This window comes from Phyllobates terribilis, unplaced genomic scaffold (genome assembly GCF_046119375.1).
Source record: "Phyllobates terribilis strain yellow unplaced genomic scaffold, ASM4611937v1 Scaffold_12__6_contigs__length_324123572, whole genome shotgun sequence".
In the NCBI taxonomy this organism is placed as follows: domain Eukaryota; kingdom Metazoa; phylum Chordata; class Amphibia; order Anura; family Dendrobatidae; genus Phyllobates; species Phyllobates terribilis.
Window position 1 is genome coordinate 25,869,412 of NW_027362772.1, and position 19,487 is coordinate 25,888,898.

At 43.8% G+C, this 19,487-nt stretch overlaps 2 protein-coding genes across 3 annotated transcripts in view; both read right to left on the reverse strand.

Moving 5' to 3' along the window:
* Window positions 1-8,027: 8,027 nt before the first annotated feature.
* NDUFA4 (NDUFA4 mitochondrial complex associated) lies at window positions 8,028-10,845 on the reverse strand. The gene is made up of 4 exons (XM_073655713.1): window positions 10,687-10,845; window positions 9,213-9,301; window positions 8,720-8,780; window positions 8,028-8,289 (listed from the first exon to the last, which is right to left on the reverse strand). Exons 1-4 carry the CDS (start codon window positions 10,726-10,728, stop codon window positions 8,233-8,235), a joined length of 249 nt encoding a protein of 82 aa, XP_073511814.1. The 5' UTR covers window positions 10,729-10,845; the 3' UTR covers window positions 8,028-8,232.
* A 7,123-nt stretch (window positions 10,846-17,968) lies between these two features.
* Window positions 17,969-19,487, reverse strand: part of LSR (lipolysis stimulated lipoprotein receptor) — a 29,333-nt gene continuing 27,814 nt past the window's right edge. For both annotated transcript variants that reach the window (XM_073655714.1, XM_073655715.1), the window contains one exon: window positions 17,969-19,035. In XM_073655714.1, coding sequence (XP_073511815.1) covers window positions 19,000-19,035 — 36 coding nt within the window. In that variant the 3' untranslated portion in view covers window positions 17,969-18,999. The remainder of the gene's footprint in view (window positions 19,036-19,487) is intronic.

A 19,487-nucleotide genomic window follows, 5' to 3' on the forward strand; every position in this document is an offset into this window, starting at 1 on the left:
GAGCTGGTCATGGTGTGGCGGTATTTGTTCCTTGTATATGGTATTTTTCGATCACTACTTGGTGGTGATATGTGGTCCAGCCATGGTGTGGTGGTATTTGTTCCTTGTATGTGGTATTACTCGATCACTATAAGGTGGTAATATGCGGTCCAGCCATGGTGTGGTGGTATTTGTTCCGTGTATGTCGTATTATTAAGTCACTATGTGGTGGTAATATGTGGTCTGGTCATGGTGTGGCAGTATATGTTCCTTGTATGTGGTATTTTTCGGTCACTATGAGGTGGTAATATGCGGTCCAGCCATGGTGTGGTGGTATTTGTTCCGTGCATGTGGTATTAATCGGTCACTATGTGGTGGTAATATGTGGTCCGGCCATGGTATGGCGGTATTTGTCCCTTGTATGTGGTATTATTCAGTTACTATGTGGTGGTAATATGTGGTCTGGTCATGGTGTGGCTGTATTTGTCCCTTGTATATGGTATTATTCGGTCACTATGTGCTGGTAATATGTGGTCTGGTCATGGTGTGCCAGTATTTGTTCCTTGTATGTGGTATTATTCGGTAACTATGTAGTTGTAATATGTGGTCCGGCCATGGTGTGGTGGTATTTGTCCCTTGTATGTGGTATTATTCAGTCACTATGTGGTGGTAATATGTTGTCTGGTCATGGTGTGGCGGTATTTGGTCCTTGTATGTGGTATTATTCGGTCACTATGTGGTGGTAATATGTGGTCTGGTCATGGTGTGACGGTATTTTTTCTTTATATGTGGTATTATTCAATCACTATGTTGTGATAATATGTGGTCCGGCTATGGTGTGGTATTTTTTCCTTGTATGTGGTATTATTTAGTCACTATGTGGTGATAATATGTGGTCCGGCTATGGTCTGGTGGTATTTTTTCCTTGTATGTGGTATTATTTAGTCGCTATGTGTTGGTAATATATGGTCTGGTCATGGTGTGGCGGTATTTTTTCCTTGTATGTGGTATTATTCGGTCACTATTATGTGGTAATATTTGGACTGGCCATGTTGTTGCGGTATTTGTTCCTTGTATGTGGTATTATTTGGTCACTATTATGTTGTAATATGTGAGCTGGTCATGATGTGGCGGTATTTGTTCCTTGTTTGTGGTATTATTCGGTCACTATGAGGTGGTAATATGCAGTCCGGCCCTGTTGTGGTGGCATTTGTTCCTTGTATGTGGCATTATTAGGTCACTATGTGGTGGTAATATGTGGTCTGACCATGGTGTGGCTGTATTTGTCCCTAGTATGTGGTATTATTCGTTCACTATGAGATGGTAATATCTGGTCCGGCCATGATATGGTGGTATTTGGTCACTATGTGGTGGAAATATGTGATGTGGTCATGGTATGGCAGTATTTGTTCATTGTATGTGGTATTATTCAGTCACTATATGGTGGTAATATGTGATCTAGTCATGGTGTGGCGGTATTTGTTTCTTGTATGTGGTATTATTCAGTCACTATATGGTAGTAATATGTCATTTGGTCATGGAGTGTCGGTATTTGTTCCTTGTATGTGATATTATTCGGTCACTATTATGTGGTAATATGTGGTCCGGCCATGGTGTTTCAGTATTTGTTCTTTGTATGTGGTATTATTCAGTCGTTAAGTGTTGGTAATATGTGAGCTGGTCATGGTATGGCGGTATTTGTTCCTTGTATATGATATTTTTCAATCACTATGTGGTGGTGATATGTGGTCCAGCCATTGTGTGGTGGTATTTGTTCCTTGTATGTGGTATTACTGGATCACTATGTGGTGGTGATATGCAGTCCAGAAATGGTGTGGTGGTATTTGTTCCGTGCATGTGGTATTATTAAGTCACTGTGGTGGTAATATGACGTCTGGTCATGGTGTGGCAGCATATGTTCCATGTATGTGGTATTATTCGGTCACTATGAGGTGGTAATATTTGGTCTGGTCATGGTGTGGCGGTATTTGTTTCTTGTATGTGGTACTAATCGGTCACTATGTGGTGGTAATATATAGTCTGGCCATGTTGTGGCAGTATTTGTTCCTTATATGTGGTATTATTCAGTCATTATGTGGTGATAATATGTGGTCCGGCCATGGTGTGGTGGCATTTCTTTCTTGTATGTGGTATTATTTGATCACTGAATAGTGGTAATATGCGGTCTGGCCACCGTGTGATAGTATTTCTCTCTTGCATGTGGTATTATTCGATAAATATGTGGAGGTAATATGTGGTCTGGTCATGGTGTGGCAGTATTTGTTCCTTGTATGTGGTATTATTTAGTCACTATGAGGTGGTAATATGTGGTTTGGTCATGATGTGGCGGTATTTGTTCCTTGTATGTGATATTATTAGGTCACTATGTGGTGGTAGTATGTAGTCCGGCCATGATGTGGTGGTATTTGGTCACTATGTGGTGGTAATATGCGATCTGGTCATTGTGTGGCGGTATTTTTTCCTTGTATGTGGTATTTTTTAGTCACTATGAGGTGGTATTATGTTGTCTGGTCATGGTGTGGTGGTATTTTTTCCTTTTGTGTGGTATTATTAGGTCACTATATGGTGGTAAGATGTGGTCCGGCCATGGTGTGACAGTATTTGTCCCTTGTATGTGTTATTATTCAGTCACTATGTGGTGGTAATATGTGGTCTGGTCATGTTGTGCCAGTATTTGTTCCTTCTGTGTGGTATTATTTGGTAACTATGTGGTTGTAATATGTTGTCCGGCCATGGTGTGGCAGTATTTGTCCCTTGTATGTGGTATTATTCGATCACTGTGGTGGTAATAGGTAGTCTGGTTACAGTGTGTTGGTATTTAATCCTTGCATGTGGTATTGTTCAGTCACTATGTGGTGATAATATGTGGTCCGGCTATGGTCTGGTGGTATTTTTTCCTTGTATGTGGTATTATTTAGTCACTATGTGTTGGTAATATATGGTCTGGTCATGGCGTGGTGGTATTTTTTCCTTGTATGTGGTATTATTCGGTCACTATTATGTGGACCTGCATGGTGTTGCGGTATTTGTCCCTTGTATATGGTATTATTCGCTCACTATTATGTCGTAATATGTGAGCTGGTCATGGTGTGGCGGTATTTGTTCCTTGTTTGTGGTATTATTCGGTCACTATGAGGTGGTAATATGCGGTCCAGCCATGGCGTGGTGGTATTTGTTCCGTGCATGTGGTATTATTCATTCACTATGTGGTGGTAATATGTGGTCTGGTCATGGTTTGGTGGTATTTGTCCCTTGTATGTGATATTATTCAGTTACTATGTGGTGGTAATATGTGAACTGGTCATGGTGTGGCAGTATTTTTTCCTTATATGTGGTATTATTCAATCATTATGTGGTGATAATATGTGGTCCAGCCATGGTGTGGTGGCATTTGTTTCTTGTATGTGGTATTATTTGATCACTTAATAGTGGTAACATGCGGTCTGGCCACGGTGTGATAGTATTTGTTCCTTGTATATGGTATTATTCTGTCACTATGAGGTGGTAATATGCGGTCCGGCCATGGTGTGGTTGTATTTCTCTTTTGCATATGGTATTCGATAAATATGTGGTGGTAATATGTGGTCCAGCCATGATGTGGTGGTGTTTGATCACTATATGGAGGTAATATGTGGTCTGGTCATGGTGTGGCTGTATTTGTTCCTTGTATGTGGTATTATTAGGTCACTATATGGTGGTAAGATGTGGTCTGGCCATGGTGTGGCTGAATTTTTTCTTTGTATGTGGTATTATTCACTTACTATGTTGTGATAATATGTGGTCCGGCTATGGTGTGGTATTTTTTCCTTGCATGTGGTATTATTTAGTCACTATGTGGTGGTAATAGGTTCCGGCCATGGTGTGGCCGTATTTGTTCCTTGTATGTGCAATTATTCAGTCGTTATGTGTTGGTAATATGTGAGCTGGTCATGGTGTGGCTGTATTTGTCCTTAGTATGTGGTATTATTCAATCACTATGAGATGGTAATACGTGGTCTGGCCAAGATATGGTTGCATTTGGTCACTATGTGGTGGAAATATGTGATCTGGTCATGGTGTGGCGGTATTTGTTCCTTGTATGTGGTATTATTCAGTCACTATATCGTGGTAAGATGTGGACTGGTCATGGTGTGGCAGTATATGTTCCTTGTATATGATATTATTCAGTCACTATTAGGTGGTAATATGCGGTCCAGCCATGGTGTGGTGGTATTTGTTCAGTGCATGTGGTATCATTCGGTCACGATGTGGTGGTAAAATGTGGCCCGGCCATGATGTGGTGGTTTTTGTTCACTATGAAGTGGTAATATGTGGTATTTGTTGCCTGTGTATTATTAGGTCACTACGTGGAGGTAATATGTGGTCCGGCCATGGTATGGTGGTATTTGTTTCTTGTATTATTTAGTCACTATGAGGTGGTTATATGTGGTCTGGTCATGGTGTGGCTGTATTTGTTCTTTGTATGTGGTATTATTTGGTCACTATGTGGTGGTAATATATGGTCCGGCTGTGGTGGTATTTTTTCCTTGTATGTGGTATTATTTTTTCACTATGTGGTGGAAATATGTGGTCTGGCCATAGTGTGGTGGTATTTGGTTACTATGTGGTGGTAATATGTGGTCTGGTTATAGTGTGGTGGTATTTGTTTCTTGCATGTGGTATTGTTCAGTCACTGAGGTGGTAATATGTGGTCTGGTCATAGTGTGGCAGTATTTGTTCCTTGTATGTGGTATCATTCGCTCACTATGTGGTGGTAATATGTGGTCCGTTCATGGTGGGGCAGTATTTGTTCCTTGTATGTGATATTATTTGGTCACTATTATGTGGTAATATGTGGTCCGGCTATGGTGTGGTGGTATTTCTTCCTTGTATGTAGTATTATTCAGTCGCTATGTGTTGGTAATATGTGAGCTGGTCATGGTGTGGTGGTATTTGTTCCTTGTATGTGGTATTATTAGGTCAATATGTGGTAGTAATATGTGGTCTAGTCATGGTGTGGCAGTATTTGTACATTGTATGTGGTATTAATCGATCACTATGTGGTGGTAATATGTGGTAGTATTTGGTCACTATGTGGTGGTAATATGTGGTCTGGTCAATGTGTGGCAGTATTCGGTCACTATGAGGTGGAAATATGCTGTCCAGCCATGGTGTGGTGGTATTTGTTCCCTGTATGTGGTATTATTCAATCACTAGGAGGTGGTAATATGTGGTCTAGTCATGGTGTGGGGGTATTTGTTCCTTGTATGTGGTATTATTCGGTCACTATTTGGTGGTAATATGTGGTCTAGTCATGGTGTGGCGGTATTTGTTCCTTGTATGTGGTATTTAGTCACTATGAGGTGTTAATATGTTGTCTGGTCATGTTGTGGCAGTATTTATTCCTTGTATGTATTATTCGGTCACTATGTGGTCTGGACATGGTGTGGTGTTATTCGATCATTACATGGTGGTAATATGTGGCCCGGGCATGATGTGGTGGTATTTGGTCACTATGTGGGGGTAATATGTGGTCTGGCGTTATTTGTCCCTAGTGTGTGGTATGATTCAATCACTATGTGGTAGAAATATGTGGTCTGGTCATGGTGTGGCGGTATTCCTCTTTTGTATGTGGCATTATTGGTCATGTATGTGACGCATTATCTTAAAGAAAAATAAATGAAAATATACCTAAAAAAAAAAAAAAAAAAAAAAAGTATTATTAGGTATTATAAGAAATGTTTAATAGGTTAGAGTAGAGTAGGGTCCAGCCTGAAGAGTCTCCTTGTCATTGTGGCGGCTTAAAAAATCTTTTGGCAAAAACAAAAGCTGCTGGCTATGTATGCGATCTGATGTTCGATGGGAACTGTTGTGTGATTGGTGTGGACGTGGTGCAGAAGTGGAGTTTTTCCAAGAGCGGGCGGTAAGACTGTGGAAGGTTTGAGGGGTGGAGGCAGAGCAGGGGTGTAGCCTGGGCGGAGTATTAAAGGGGGCTAGAACATTTTGACAGTATGGGGCCCTGAAATTACTGGTGGCAGCCCTGCCAGTGATGGTGCCCAGTGTACAAGCTCCATACAGACATGGGGGAGAACATGAGCCTGAACCTCAGCCCCATCCAACACCTATAATGGAGATTGTGAGCCAGGCTTCCCCCAACATTAGGGTCTGACCTAACAAATGGGCAACAATTCCCACAGACGCCTCCAATATCTTGGAGAAAACCTTCCCCGAAGAGAGGCAGCCGTTATGTCTGCAGAGGAGCGACTCCATATTAACGCCTATGGATGTAGAGGAGGGCAGATAAGCCCCTGGAGGTGGTGGTGGGGTGGAGGGAGCACATACTTTTCTCTATATTAACCCCTTGACCACTTTGCAATTTTCCATTTTTCCTCCTTTTCTTCCCAGAGACATAACTATTTTATTTTACCGTCCACATCGCCTTATGAGGGCTCATTTCTTGGGGGATGAGTTGTACTTTTGGATGACTCCATTCATTTTATTATATAGGATACTGAAAAAGAATTCCAAGTGCAGTGAAATTGCAAAAAAAATAAGTGCAATTCCACTTTTTTTATTTACCATGTTTATTATATGGTAAAACTGACCTGCAATATGATTTTCCAGGGTCATTACGAGTTCGCAGATACCAAACATGTATAGGTTCTTTATTTTGGCCCAGATGTTTTGTGCTCTGTGCAAATAATGGTGAGGTCTCCCTTTTCTTTGAGCTGGACATTACATTCATCCGGTTGCCCAAGACTGAGTATCCATTACTCGGAGCCTCGGTCCTTCTCAGACCTTATTCACATGTACGTTACTTGACATATGGTAAGGTTTTAATACTAGAGGTTGGGACAATCCAGATTAGGATCACCGTGACGTGGTAGGAGGGCTTTTATGATCAAAATTATGTTAACCAAGTACCCTATATTGTTTTCATGCATTTTTTTTTGTTATTCGGTTATTGATAAAATTCCTCTCTCTGTTATCAGCCCCAAGATCCTACAGTGAACTGAGATGGATCCATCTGTTCTTATTCTCCAGAGTATCCACATCCGTGAGATGACGGCTGCCATTTAGGACCTCCCTGGCATTCCTGCTCCCCTACCCACAGCTTTGTATTCGCCTACGATGCCGTTTGGCTCACAGCTCCCTTGGTCCAGTCCCCCCGTCTGGCTGTGTAAACCTTTCAGTATACTTTAGAAATTCCCCTCCCCCCCACATATTAATGCACGCTCAGCCTAGGTAAGTGTGCATGTGACCTCAAAAAGAAAAAGGTGAACGAGCTGCTGTGGGATGCCCGCTCGTTGCTTTTCTTCCTTCGCTGCTACTATAAAATCTAACATGTCTAAGACTGTGTAAGGGAGAAAAAAAAATGGAGACCAGAGGAGCAGCGACGATGAGAGAGGACAAGGCAGCGCGTTTTAATTCTTACACCAACATCTCCTAATAGTAGTGGACAACCCCTTTAAGAATGAATAGGATAGGTAATGTTTAAAGCCGCTCCCATGCCATAGGGTTTAGGGAGGAGGCTGCTGCCTCCCCCCTCCCTCCAAACATCTCAGGGGCGGCCGGTCCGGCCACATGGATAATTCTGACCACCATTGTACGTGGAGGTCAGATCCCACTCAGTTCAGCAGTGGAGGTGAACGGGGTCGGTGTCATCACGCGCCATCCACACATGACATCACTGATGCCACCGACCTCCTACTGTGGAGGTGAGCAGAGCTGAATTTTTCCCAGTTTTTGGAATTTTTTTTTTTAGGTTCCCCGCTGCTGACAGCACTGCAGCCAATCACTGGGCTCAGCGGTTACTGCAGCGGTGCCGTCACCGCTGTAGCAGTGCAGAGGCCTCACTGGACTAGCAGGGTGGCACACTGACAAATCATGAGAAAAGGGTGTCTGAGTTGAGATTCCCTTTGATCCCTGGAACAAGACGCCCCTTTGCCCATGTTATTTCCCTGCCATAGAAGTGAATTGGGGGGGTGTCACTGTTAGAGACCCCCCACTCACCCAACCCCAAACAATAACTCCACAGTGGACGCGGCTCACGTAGAAATCAATGTATTTGACAAGTCAGTGGATGGAGGGAGCGCTTCGCCCCGAGGAGCAGACGCCGCTGTGGTAATCGGATTAATCTCCACTAAACACATTAACGACAGAACGAGCCGAGAGGACGACGTCAGCGGCCGGATCTGATTAAATAGCGGGAATGGACATTCCTGGACTGAATGGCGGCGGCTTCTGGGGGGCTTAGAAGTCGGGACCTTCCTTCTTCAAGTTCTTGTAGTCTACTGTTTCATTGTAAAACTGCGGAGAGACGACAAATGGTTAATGGGACACGTTCCTAACGAAGAAGGGGAAATGCATGATCGGCAGTTTAAAGGGTCTTTCCAGGAAAAGAGAGGATCAGACATTAGCGATTTCTGCAGCTCTCGGACCCAATTGGCTTCTTTGTACGTTTCTGTAGTGTTGGATTTCAGACGAGTTTTATTTTTTATACTTATTAGTTTATGGGCAAGGGGTCCGTGAACCAGGTCTGAATAGATCTCCCCTTTAATGCTGCCCTGACACATGGCTGCCGACAATAGTGGGGGGCTTTATTCTAAAGGAGAACATAGGTCACATGTAATTAGACCAGTGGTCTCCAGCTGCTGCAAAACTACAACTCCCAGCATGCCACGTTGCCATCAGGACAGCTATAATAATTGCGGTGACCCCCCCCCCCCCCCATCCATACCTTGTACTGGTAGTTGGGGCTCTTCTTACTCCAGGGGTCCGGGTTGTTTTTCTTGTCCCAGCTGCAAAAAAAAAAAAAAAAAATTGCAGATTTAATATCCCGATTAATTCAGGAATCCTTTAACCCCTTCCTGACAGTGATTTTCTGTTTCTAGCGCTGTCGTCTTTTCCTCCTTTTCTCCCAACAGCAGTAACTTTTTTGTCTTTCTGGCCCTGCAGCCGTCAGAGGCAGTCTTAGGACTTGTACTTCATTCTACCATATAATCTATTGGAAAATAGATATTGACAGCGGCATTTAACAGGTTAACAGCTCAGCTCCACCGGCGGCGACTGAACAGCACAGATCAGCAGCCAGCAAAGATGCGGCCTCACCTCCTGAGCCTGCATTAAAGACTTAACAGTACATCACACGTCAGGAAAGGGTTAATGTGCCACAATCACATGGCAGAACGTACTTGACTACGAACAGTATAAAAGCCGGAGACTGAACTTACACGACTTCAGGGCTGGACGTTGTCACCCTCAGAGCATAGAGGAGTGAGCCGACACCACCGCACCCCACAAACAGGAACAGGGGGATCAACTGAAAGGACACAAAAATCACAGTGAGCCGAGCTCATGGGGTCACTGTCCATTTAATACCCCATGTTCTTATGCTTTCTGTTGTCAGCCATTTTCAGGCTGCTTAGATAGTTCTTTCATGGAACAAGTGACCTCAGCAATTGCTACTTTATGACATTTCCACCCCTATCAGCTGCTCAAAACAATACAAGGAGAGGGCTACCGCCCCTTTAATTGTCCCATAAGATGTCCCCATCTGTGTATAAGGAGGCATCAATGTCACCGACACATTCTGGGGTCTTGACCTTCCCAAAAGATATAGCCATGAATACGGCCTGTGGTCGGACTACATATCCCAGCATGCCTCTGGCTTTACAAACATGCTGGGATTTGTAGTTTCACCCCAGGAATAACCTGCACATTACACCCTTCCCCCACACAGGGCTATAAACCTCCCTGAGCTACGTGCGGAACAACAGCTCCCAGGTGGAGACCGGAAGAGTCACCGGGACACAGAGCAGCGGCCATGGTTAACCCCTAATAGCCCATGACATCAAGGCTAACTACATTTTTATGGAGTACCCCTTTAAAACATATTATGATTACTGGGGGTCCCATTAATAACAAGATCGAGGGTCCTAAATCCCCCAGACTTAGAACAGCACCTGTGTGGAACCGGAGGTCTGGGGGACTGATGGGACCCCCTATAATCAGACATTTATACCCCTCTTATTGCAGTGTAAAAGCGTCTGGATCAACAGTCGCCAGTCAGAACGGCGCTAAGACACATCAAATGGCGCCATCATGTGATCACAACATAACAGAGAAGGGAATAAAATAATAGGGGAAATGAGGGGAGATGGGGGGGGGGGTGTTACTATTAAATAATAAAAAAGTCTAATGAGAGTAAAATTAAAACAAACGTGTAAATTAAAAAAAAAAATGGGAGCAAAATAAATCTAGAACAAGTTAAAATATAATGGAAAAAAATGTAGAAATAAAAGTTAAAAAAATAATAATGAGCAATAAAATAAAATGTATAGAAAATGGGAGAAAAAAAATTATAATGGGAGTTAAACTTTAAAAAAAAAAAAAAAAAAAATTACCTCCCATTATAATTTTTCTCCCATTATATTTATTTTACTTGACATTATTATTTTATTTAAAAAAAATAAAATGGGAGTAAAATAAAAATAAAACAAAACAAAAAAAAAAAAAGTAACGGAACAGAAAAACAAACAGGACACGTGACGTAGAACAATAATTAAACAAGACATAACTGAGAATTTTAAATTTCAAAACAATTAACCCTTCATTCCCCTCCCCTAATTCCTGTAACTGACAATTAACGGTCGGAGGGCCCCGCACAGCGCAGGCTCAGGCCGCAGCGGCCCGTGGGTCACTCACGCTCGGGTGTTTCCGGGCGTGGGTCAGCATAGTACGGAACATGATGGCGGCCGCGCTGTCTCCTCCGTGCGCTCGGATTCCTTCACTGCGACACAATGTCACAAGAACACGGCGAGGACCCCTCTGACGTCACCAGCTGGGGCCTTCTCTAGGGCTGCCTTTAGTAAACGCCTGAGCGTTCCGGCACAGGGCGGTGATGGGAGGGCTGCCCCCGAAAACGCCTGAAAGTTCCGGCACACAAAAATAAGGACTCGTTGTTCTAATTACGTTATATTGGGCATAAAGAGCGAATGCCAAAAAGTGTTCAGTAAAATAAACTCATAGTACAGAGAGGAAGGCTGGACTGAAAGGGACCCGCCCGACCACGTGATCTGTTAGTCCTGTCAATCATCCTGTGATGTAATGATTGCCGTCAACCGCCAGAGGGAGTAGCTGAGCAGAAGAAGAAGAAGTTTGGAGAAAAAGTTTTTGAAGTTTTAAAGATCGTAAAAGGAGGAGGAAACTTTTCTAAATCACTCAGATCTGCTCACAGGTGTCAGCCAGGCTGAAAAAAAACATAATCAACAGAGACATTTTCATAAATATCCAAGAGTACCCCATATAAAACTGCAACCTACCTTTATATACAGCCAGGAACGAGGACATACAAGTGCGCCTCCATTTATAAGGCTAAGTGCCCACAAAGCAGAAATACTCTGGATTTTTTCTGCACCTCCCTGGCAGGAAAAACGCATGCAGATTGTACATGCAGATTGTACATGCGGATTGGACATGCGGATTGCACATGCGGATCGTACATGCGGATTGTACATGTGGATTGTTCATGCGTTTTTCCTGCCAGGGACATGTGGATGTGAAGCGTTCTTCACTTGCATTTCCTCAAGCGGGTTGTCAAGCGCTTTCCAAGAGATTTTAGCGTCACCTGGAAAGTGCTTGACAACTTGGTCACACTCTATAAATCCATGCAACCAGCATGGATTTGTATAGTGTGACCAAGTATTGATGCTGCAAATGCAGCATCACTAGTAAAAAAAAAAGAATAAAATGGTGAAAAATAAAAAAAAACATTATACTCACCTTCCGGTGGCCCCCGGTCTCCTTCTCCGGTGTCTTGGTCGGCTCGCGGTGGTGTAAAAGGACCTTACATGACGTCATTTAGTCATGTGACAGGTCACGCTACCGCTGACGTCAGCGGTCGCATGACCTGTCATATGACTAAATGACGTCATGGAAGGTCCTTTTACACCACCGCGAGCCGACCAAGACACCGGACACACCGGAGGAGACCGGGGGCCATCAGAAGGTGAGTATAATGTTTTTTTTTTTTATTTTAATTCTTTTTTAACTACAGGCACTATGGTACCCGGGTCTGGATGAGAGTCTCCTCTTCTCCAGACCCGGGTACCATCCGCTCATTGAATCACTTAATATCTGCATGTGTACGTGTAGTCATGCGGATATTATGTAATTCAATACAAGTCAATGGCAGCAATTACATCGCATTTCCGCAAAATTAATGGACATGCTGCGGATTTTTCCGCAATGATAATCCGCAGCGGAAATTTTGGCAGCATGTGCAAAGCACATGGGGATTATCATTGGGGACCGTGAGGCACGTATTACCAAGCGTTTTTTAAGTGTTTTCTCTGCGGAAATTCCGCGGCGAAAACTCTTGAAAACCGCATCGTGGGCACGCAGCCTAATAGAGATAACAATAAAGAAGTGCCACAATCCCAGTGTCCAGTGGTGTGCAAGGATGTGAGGGGGCGATGCACTGGGGTGTTACATGTCAGCATCATAAGCAGAAGAGTAACGTGGCGCGGGGCGGCAACCATGGGTGAGGTACTTGTCTTCCACGATCCGACACACTACATGAAGGTGGGGGTACTGGCTGGGTGTATGGGGTTCGTTTATGGGGGCTCTACGCCCTTGCAACCTGCATGATACCAGTTACTTCAGTTGTCCAGGACCAGATGCTAAGAAGTTCAATGATGGAGACCACCAGTCAAATGTAAACAATCTTTTACTTAAGTACACCCTTGCAGGCCACATGATACCAATGACTTCGATTGGCCAGGACCAGATGTTGAGAGGTTCAGTGAGGAAGACCACCTATCAACCAAACAATCTATTACTAAACACCAAGCTGGTGGGGATTATGTACAGTAGACTGCGGGGGCAGAACTTCTCGAACGTTTCTTTTAGAACATGGAGCATCTTCACACACAGTCTCTTTTCTCTTCTCTAGGCTCGTTAATTTCTGCCTCGGTTCGTTCCTCTGCTTTCACCACAACACAGCACTTCAGAAGCTTCTCTGGTCCCTAGTAATGGCACCACTGTCCAGTAAGTGAGAGTCATGCAGTTCAAACTGCAGTTTTGAGTCCTCCCACCCGAGGTACTTTCTTCGTCTCACATTCCCTGTTCCTTCCTGGCCAGCTACCCCTCCATCTTGAGAACTTGGGGCTGTACGTCTAGCTGTCTTGTCCCAGGACCCATCTCCAGTGTATCACTCTGTCCTTCTATCGTTTTTCCTTTCTCTTTTCAAGATCACGCTATCTACTGCCTTGGTCTCCTCTCATGTCAGGGACACCCACGTCATGCGACTCTGCTCACTGATCAGACCGTAGGTCTGCTTCTACTCCAGGCTAAGCCCTATCTAACATTCTAACAGGAAGCTGTCTCTGTCCTTTCACTTTAGCCCCTCCCACTCTAGGCTAGTCCAGATCATTAACCCTAACTCTCCCTACTGTCGGACACACTACAACAGTCAGTCACTAATAACATGTCATAATACACATTACAATAATATGTGTGTCTTCAAGGGGGAACGTGGGCAACACTTCCATCTTCTTACATTTCCCTCTTCTTTAATGATTGTCGTCCTCGGCCATCCGGAAAGACATCAAACAGCACACCACCAATGGGTATTAAACAGCACGGGTTCCTCTTCTACTTGTAGAGCAACGTGCACCCGGTCCTTCCCGGCAAGGACCACGAAACTGCAACCAACCAAGTCCTTTTCAACCCGGGACCAGTCCATCAGGTTGATCCGGCCCTTCTTGGTAAGGGCCTTGGAACTAACAAACGGCAGAGCCTGTCTCTTTGCAGGTAGCGCAAACGACAAGAGCACAGTCCTTTGTCCCGTCATCAGTCCTTAGGACAGTGACACAGTCCATTAGGGGCAACGTTCATCCTGGAATGGGCTCAGTCTTTAACTGAGGGTATAGGACCCTTCAGCCGCTTCAATGCCTCTCAATCCAGCAGGGGAGAGTGCAACAAACTGGGAAAAACAATTTCAGCCATTCGTGGCTAATAATGTGGTGGAGTCCTGGACACGTGGACCATAGATCTGCTGGATCTTCTCTCTCCTGGAACTTTAAACTTCTTCGGCAAATAAGGTGCAACAAGCACAATATGAGCTCTTCCAGCTTCCGACTCTGGTGGGCATCGTTCATCTGACCAAGGGAGCTACTTTTTCATCCTTCTCCAAAGAAGGTGCAGATTATCTCCCCTTTCCTCCTGGACCTTCTTCTCCTTGCACCTGCTCGGGAGGCTGCCCTGCCTCAAACAACATCAGAGTCCTGGGCACGTGGACATGCGCCACCACCCCAGGCATGACTTGGATCGTAACTGACCCTTGTGATGGCGAGAGCAATCCAACGCTTCACTGCCGGGAAAGACCATGTATTGGTTGCCAACTTCCATGTAACTCAAGTCTTCCTTGTATTAATCCGTTCTTCTGGTTGCAAGACTCGATCTTGCCAAGTGTAACGTGGAGCAGGACAGTAGTCATGGGCAAGGTACTCATCTTCCACTCCCCTAACGCTACAGGATGATGGGGGTCCTAGCTGGGTAAACATCAAGCTGGTGGGGATTATGTACAGTAGATAGGGGAACTTCACGAACGTTTCTTTTAGAACATGGAGCATCTTCACACAAAGTCTCTTTTCCCTTCTCTAGGCTCGTTGGTTTCTGCCTCAGTTCGTTCCTCTGCTTTCATCACAACCCAGCACTTCAGAATCTTCCCTAGTTCCCAAAAACAACACTCCAGTTCCTTAAGTGAGAGTCCTGCAGTTCTACCCACGGTTTCAAGTCCTCCAGCCTGGGGCACTTTCTTCGTCTCACGTTCCCTCCTGGCCAGTTGCAAACTGGGGGTCGTACTGCTAGCCGTCCTGTCCCTGTCTCCAGTGCATCACTCTGTCCTTCTATCACTTTTCCTTTCTCTGTTCAAGATTACGCTATCTACTGCCTCGGTCTCTTCTCATGTCAGGGACACCCACGTCATGCGACTCTGCTCTCTGATGAGACCGTAGGTCTGCTTCTACTGCAGGCTGAGCCCTATCTAACGTTCTAACAGGAAGCTGTCTCTGTCCCTTCACATTATCCCCTTCCCACTCTGGGCTAGTCCAAATCATTAACCCTAACTCTCCCTACGGTCTGTGACACTACACATTACAACAATATGCGTGTCTTCAAGGGGGAACGTGGGCAGCACTTCCATCTTCTTACAGAAGAACGGGGTGCTTATTAGCCCTGATGTTTGCTAGTAGAGGAGGTTCTGTATAGATTCTGCCATCTAATAACTATATATAAGTAATGTATGTACACAGTGACTCCACCAGCAGAATAGTGAGTGCAGCTCTGGAGTATAATACAGGATGTAACTCAGGATCAGTAATGTAATGTATGTACAAAGTGACTGCACCAGCAGAATAGTGAGTGCAGCTCTGGAGTATAATACAGGATGTAACTCAGGATCAGTAATGTAATGTACACAGTGACTGCACCAGCAGAATAGTGAGTGCAGCTCTGGAGTATAATACTGGATGTAACTCAGGATCAGTAATGTATGTACACAGTGACTGCACCAGCAGAATAGTGAGTGCAGCTCTGGAGTATAATACAGGATGTAACTCAGGATCAGTAATGTAATGTACACAGTGACTGCACCAGCAGAATAGTGAGTGCAGCTCTGGAGTATAATACAGGAGGTAACTCAGGATCAGCAATGTAATGTATGTACACAGTGACTGCACCAGCAGAATAGTGAGTGCAGCTCTGGAGTATAATACAGGATGTAACTCAGGATCAGTAATGTAATGTATGTACACAGTGACTGCACCAGCAGAATAGTGAGTCCAGCTCTGGAGTATAATACAGGATGTAACTCAGGATCAGTAATGTAATGTATGTACACAGTGACTGCACCAGCAGAATAGTGATTGCAGCTCTGGAGTATAATACAGGATGTAACTCAGGGTCAGTAATGTAATGTATGTACACAGTGACTGCACCAGCAGAATAGTGAGTGCAGCTCTAGAGTATAATACAGGGTGTAACTCAGGATCAGTAATGTAATGTATGTACACAGTGACTGCGCCAGCAGAATAGTGAGTGCAGCTCTGGAGTATAATACAGGGTGTAACTCAGGATCAGTAATGTAATGTATGTACACAGTGACTGCACCAGCAGAATAGTGAGTGCAGCTCTGGGGTATAATACTGGATGTAACTCAGGATCAGTAATGTAATGTATGTACACAGTGACTGCACCAGCAGAATAGTGAATGCAGCTCTGGAGTATAATACAGGATGTAACTCAGGATCAGTAATGTAATGTATGTACACAGTGACTGCACCAGCAGAATAGTGAGTGCAGCTCTGGAGTATAATACAGGATGTAACTCAGGATCAGTAATGTAATGTATGTACACAGTGACTGCACCAGCAGAATAGTGATTGCAGCTCTGGAGTATAATACAGGATGTAACTCAGGATCAGTACTGGATCAGTAATGTAATGTATGTACACAGTGACTGCACCAGCAGAATAGTGAGTGCAGCTCTGGAGTATAATACAGGATGTAACTCAGGATCAGTAATGTAATGTATGTACACAGTGACTGCACCAGCAGAATAGTGAGTGCAGCTCTGGAGTATAATACAGGATGTAACTCAGGATCAATAATGTAATGTATGTACACAGTGACTGCACCACCAGAATAGTGAGTGCAGCTCTGGAGTATAATACAGGATGTAACTCAGGATCAGTAATGTAATGTATGTACACAGTGACTGCACCAGCAGAATAGTGAGTGCAGCTCTGGAGTATAATACAGGATGTAACTCAGGATCAGTAATGTAATGTATGTACACAGTGACTGCACCAGCAGAATAGTGAGTGCAGCTCTGGAGTATAATACAGGATGTAACTCAGGATCAGTAATGTACTGTATGTACGCAGTGACTGCACCAGCAGAATAGTGAGTGCAGCTCTGGAGTATAATACAGGATGTAACTCAGGATCAGTAATGTATATACACAGTGACTGCACCAGCAGAATAGTGAGTGCAGCTCTGGAGTATAATACAGGATGTAACTCAGGATCAGTAATGTAATGTATGTACACAGTGACTCCAGCAGAATAGTGAGTGCAGCTCTGGAGTATAATACAGGATGTAACTCAGGAGCTGTAATGTATGTACACAGTGACTGCACCAGCAGAATAGTGAGTGCAGCTTTGGGGTATAATACAGGCGGTAACTCAGGATCAGTAATGTATATACACAGTGACTGCACCAGCAGAATAGTGAGTGCAGCTCTGGGGTATAATACAGGATGTAACTCAGGATCAGTAATGTATATACACAGTGACTGCACCAGCAGAATAGTGAGTGCAGCTCTGGAGTATAATACAGGATGTAACTCAGGATCAGTACTGGATCAGTAATGTAATGTATGTACACAGTGACTGCACCAGCAGAATAGTGAGTGCAGCTCTGGAGTATAATACAGAATGTAACTCAGGATCAGTAATGTAATGTATGTACACAGTGACTGCACCAGCAGAATAGTGAGTGCAGCTCTGGGGTATAATACAGGATGTAACTCAGGATCAGTAATGTATATACACAGTGACTGCACCAGCAGAATAGTGAGTGCAGCTCTAGAGGATAATACTGATGCAACTTTTTTTTATCCATACAATTTTCCTTCCCCGTCTTTGAAGCAATTTCCTTTTTTTAGTGTATAATAATTCTGTCTCTGCGGTAATAGACCATTTCTGTGCACTGATTTCTTGCGGAAAATTGCTCACACAGCAGTCTCTCTAAGCCAGCAGAGCTGCAGTGTAAAGCATAGAGGGGCAGAGTGCCATAAACATGTAGAGAGACATGAAGTGGACTTCAGACCTGGTACCAGTGGATCTGGAGTCCGTGTTCATCATTATGAAATTCTACAGCTTAAACCACAGTAAGTTATTTATATAAAAAAAAAACACAAATAGTACAAAAATGCAAAACTTTATTAAGCTTCCTGCAAAAATCACTCACATCTGTGTATGGTCCTTAGGACGAGGTCTATCCTGTACACGTATGACCGGAGACGTCACAGGGTGCGGTGTAATGAGCAGGCACCAGAGGAAACCAGAAAACAAAATGGAAGACGCCGAGCGGCAGCGGCCCGGGGCCAGCTCACGGGACAAGAGCACTTAAAGGGATTTTTTTTCTTTATGTAAAAGGAGTAAAACAATCAAATGATTAAAATAATTAAAAAATAAAAAAACATTTATAAAAAAAAAAAAATAAAAAATATATACAGTTATTAACATAGTGATGCTAACGATCGCAGCCTCCGTACCAGATACAAGTAAAAAGTGTCAGTAAAAAATGAGAAATATGAGAAAAAAAAAGACGCAGGACATTTAAGTTATAGAAGAAAGGCCACCAAAGCTCAGAGTAGAAAAAAAAAATACTCTGTGCTGCTGTGATGAAACCTGCCATTAGATCAGTACATTTCTCCCCGGCTTTGGACTCCACTTCTTATGATTAGAAAAAAAGGCTGCCTTCTTCCGTGCAATGCTTGTAGCTCAGGCCAAACTGCAATACCGCATACGACGTGCAGACAGGGGTGGCGCTGTTTGTGGAAGAAAAGTCATGTTTTTCTAATCTTGTAACATCCATATTTTGATCTCTAGATGTCCTACCGCCCCCCCATTTCAGATTTTACATTTCTATCCTAAAAATAGCAATTATTAAAGTTTACAGCTTTATATGAATAAATTGTACAAAAAAAAAAAAAAGGACTGAAGTCCAAGCGATCAGTGATTTATGGATCATTAATCCTTTTGTATTAAATTAAAAAAAAACGTTTCTTTAAAAAAAACCAAAAAAACAAAACAACAAAAAAGACTAAAACACAGCGCATGATAAAATCTGCCGCCCGCAGACTCTCGAGACGATTAAGGCTTCAGGATTTCTCCAATCCGGGACTGGATTTAAGAAAAAAAAAAAAGTTGTCGTCGATCAGTCCGGTGTTCACACGATGAGACTTTCCCGACTCAGAGCTTCACCCTGCGGAGAAGTAAAGGAAGAGGATGAGAAAAGCAGGAACCTTACGCACAAAACGTAACCCTTTAGCGCCGGGCTTATTTTGGTGCTCAGGACCACAGACATAATTATTCATTTTCCGTGGATTTGTCCATGTGACGGCTCCTGGGTGTTTTATTCACTTTTTTCGGGTGGGACATTGGTAGAAAAAAAATAATGCAATTCTGCCTTTTTTGTTTTTGCATTTAGCACCGTACAGCTCGGTGAGATGACACATAACAGCAGTGAGGAGCATTTGTTGGGTCCTTGCCTGTCATGGCACGACAAGGACCCAGTGATGTGACAGAACCTGTCAGCCTCCGCCCGCCACCGTCAGCCTCTCATAATGTGTGCATGACCTATCCAAAGCACCAATACCAGATCGGTTGGGCAACAGCTATGAAGTCCATGCTCAGCCCTGTGCACTTTAAGGTTCT

What these genes read in the sequence shown, in the direction of transcription:
- NDUFA4 (XM_073655713.1), bottom strand. Translation starts at nt 10,728, where the DNA reads ATGTTCCGTACTATGCTGACCCACGCCCGGAAACACCCGAGC. An exon ending in ACGCCCGGAAACACCCGAGC is followed by an intron (nt 9,302 to 10,686) that starts GTGAGTGACCCA and finishes GTGTCCTTTCAG; the next exon opens with TTGATCCCCCTGTTCCTGTT. An exon ending in ACGTCCAGCCCTGAAGTCGT is followed by an intron (nt 8,781 to 9,212) that starts GTAAGTTCAGTC and finishes TTTTTTTTGCAG; the next exon opens with CTGGGACAAGAAAAACAACC.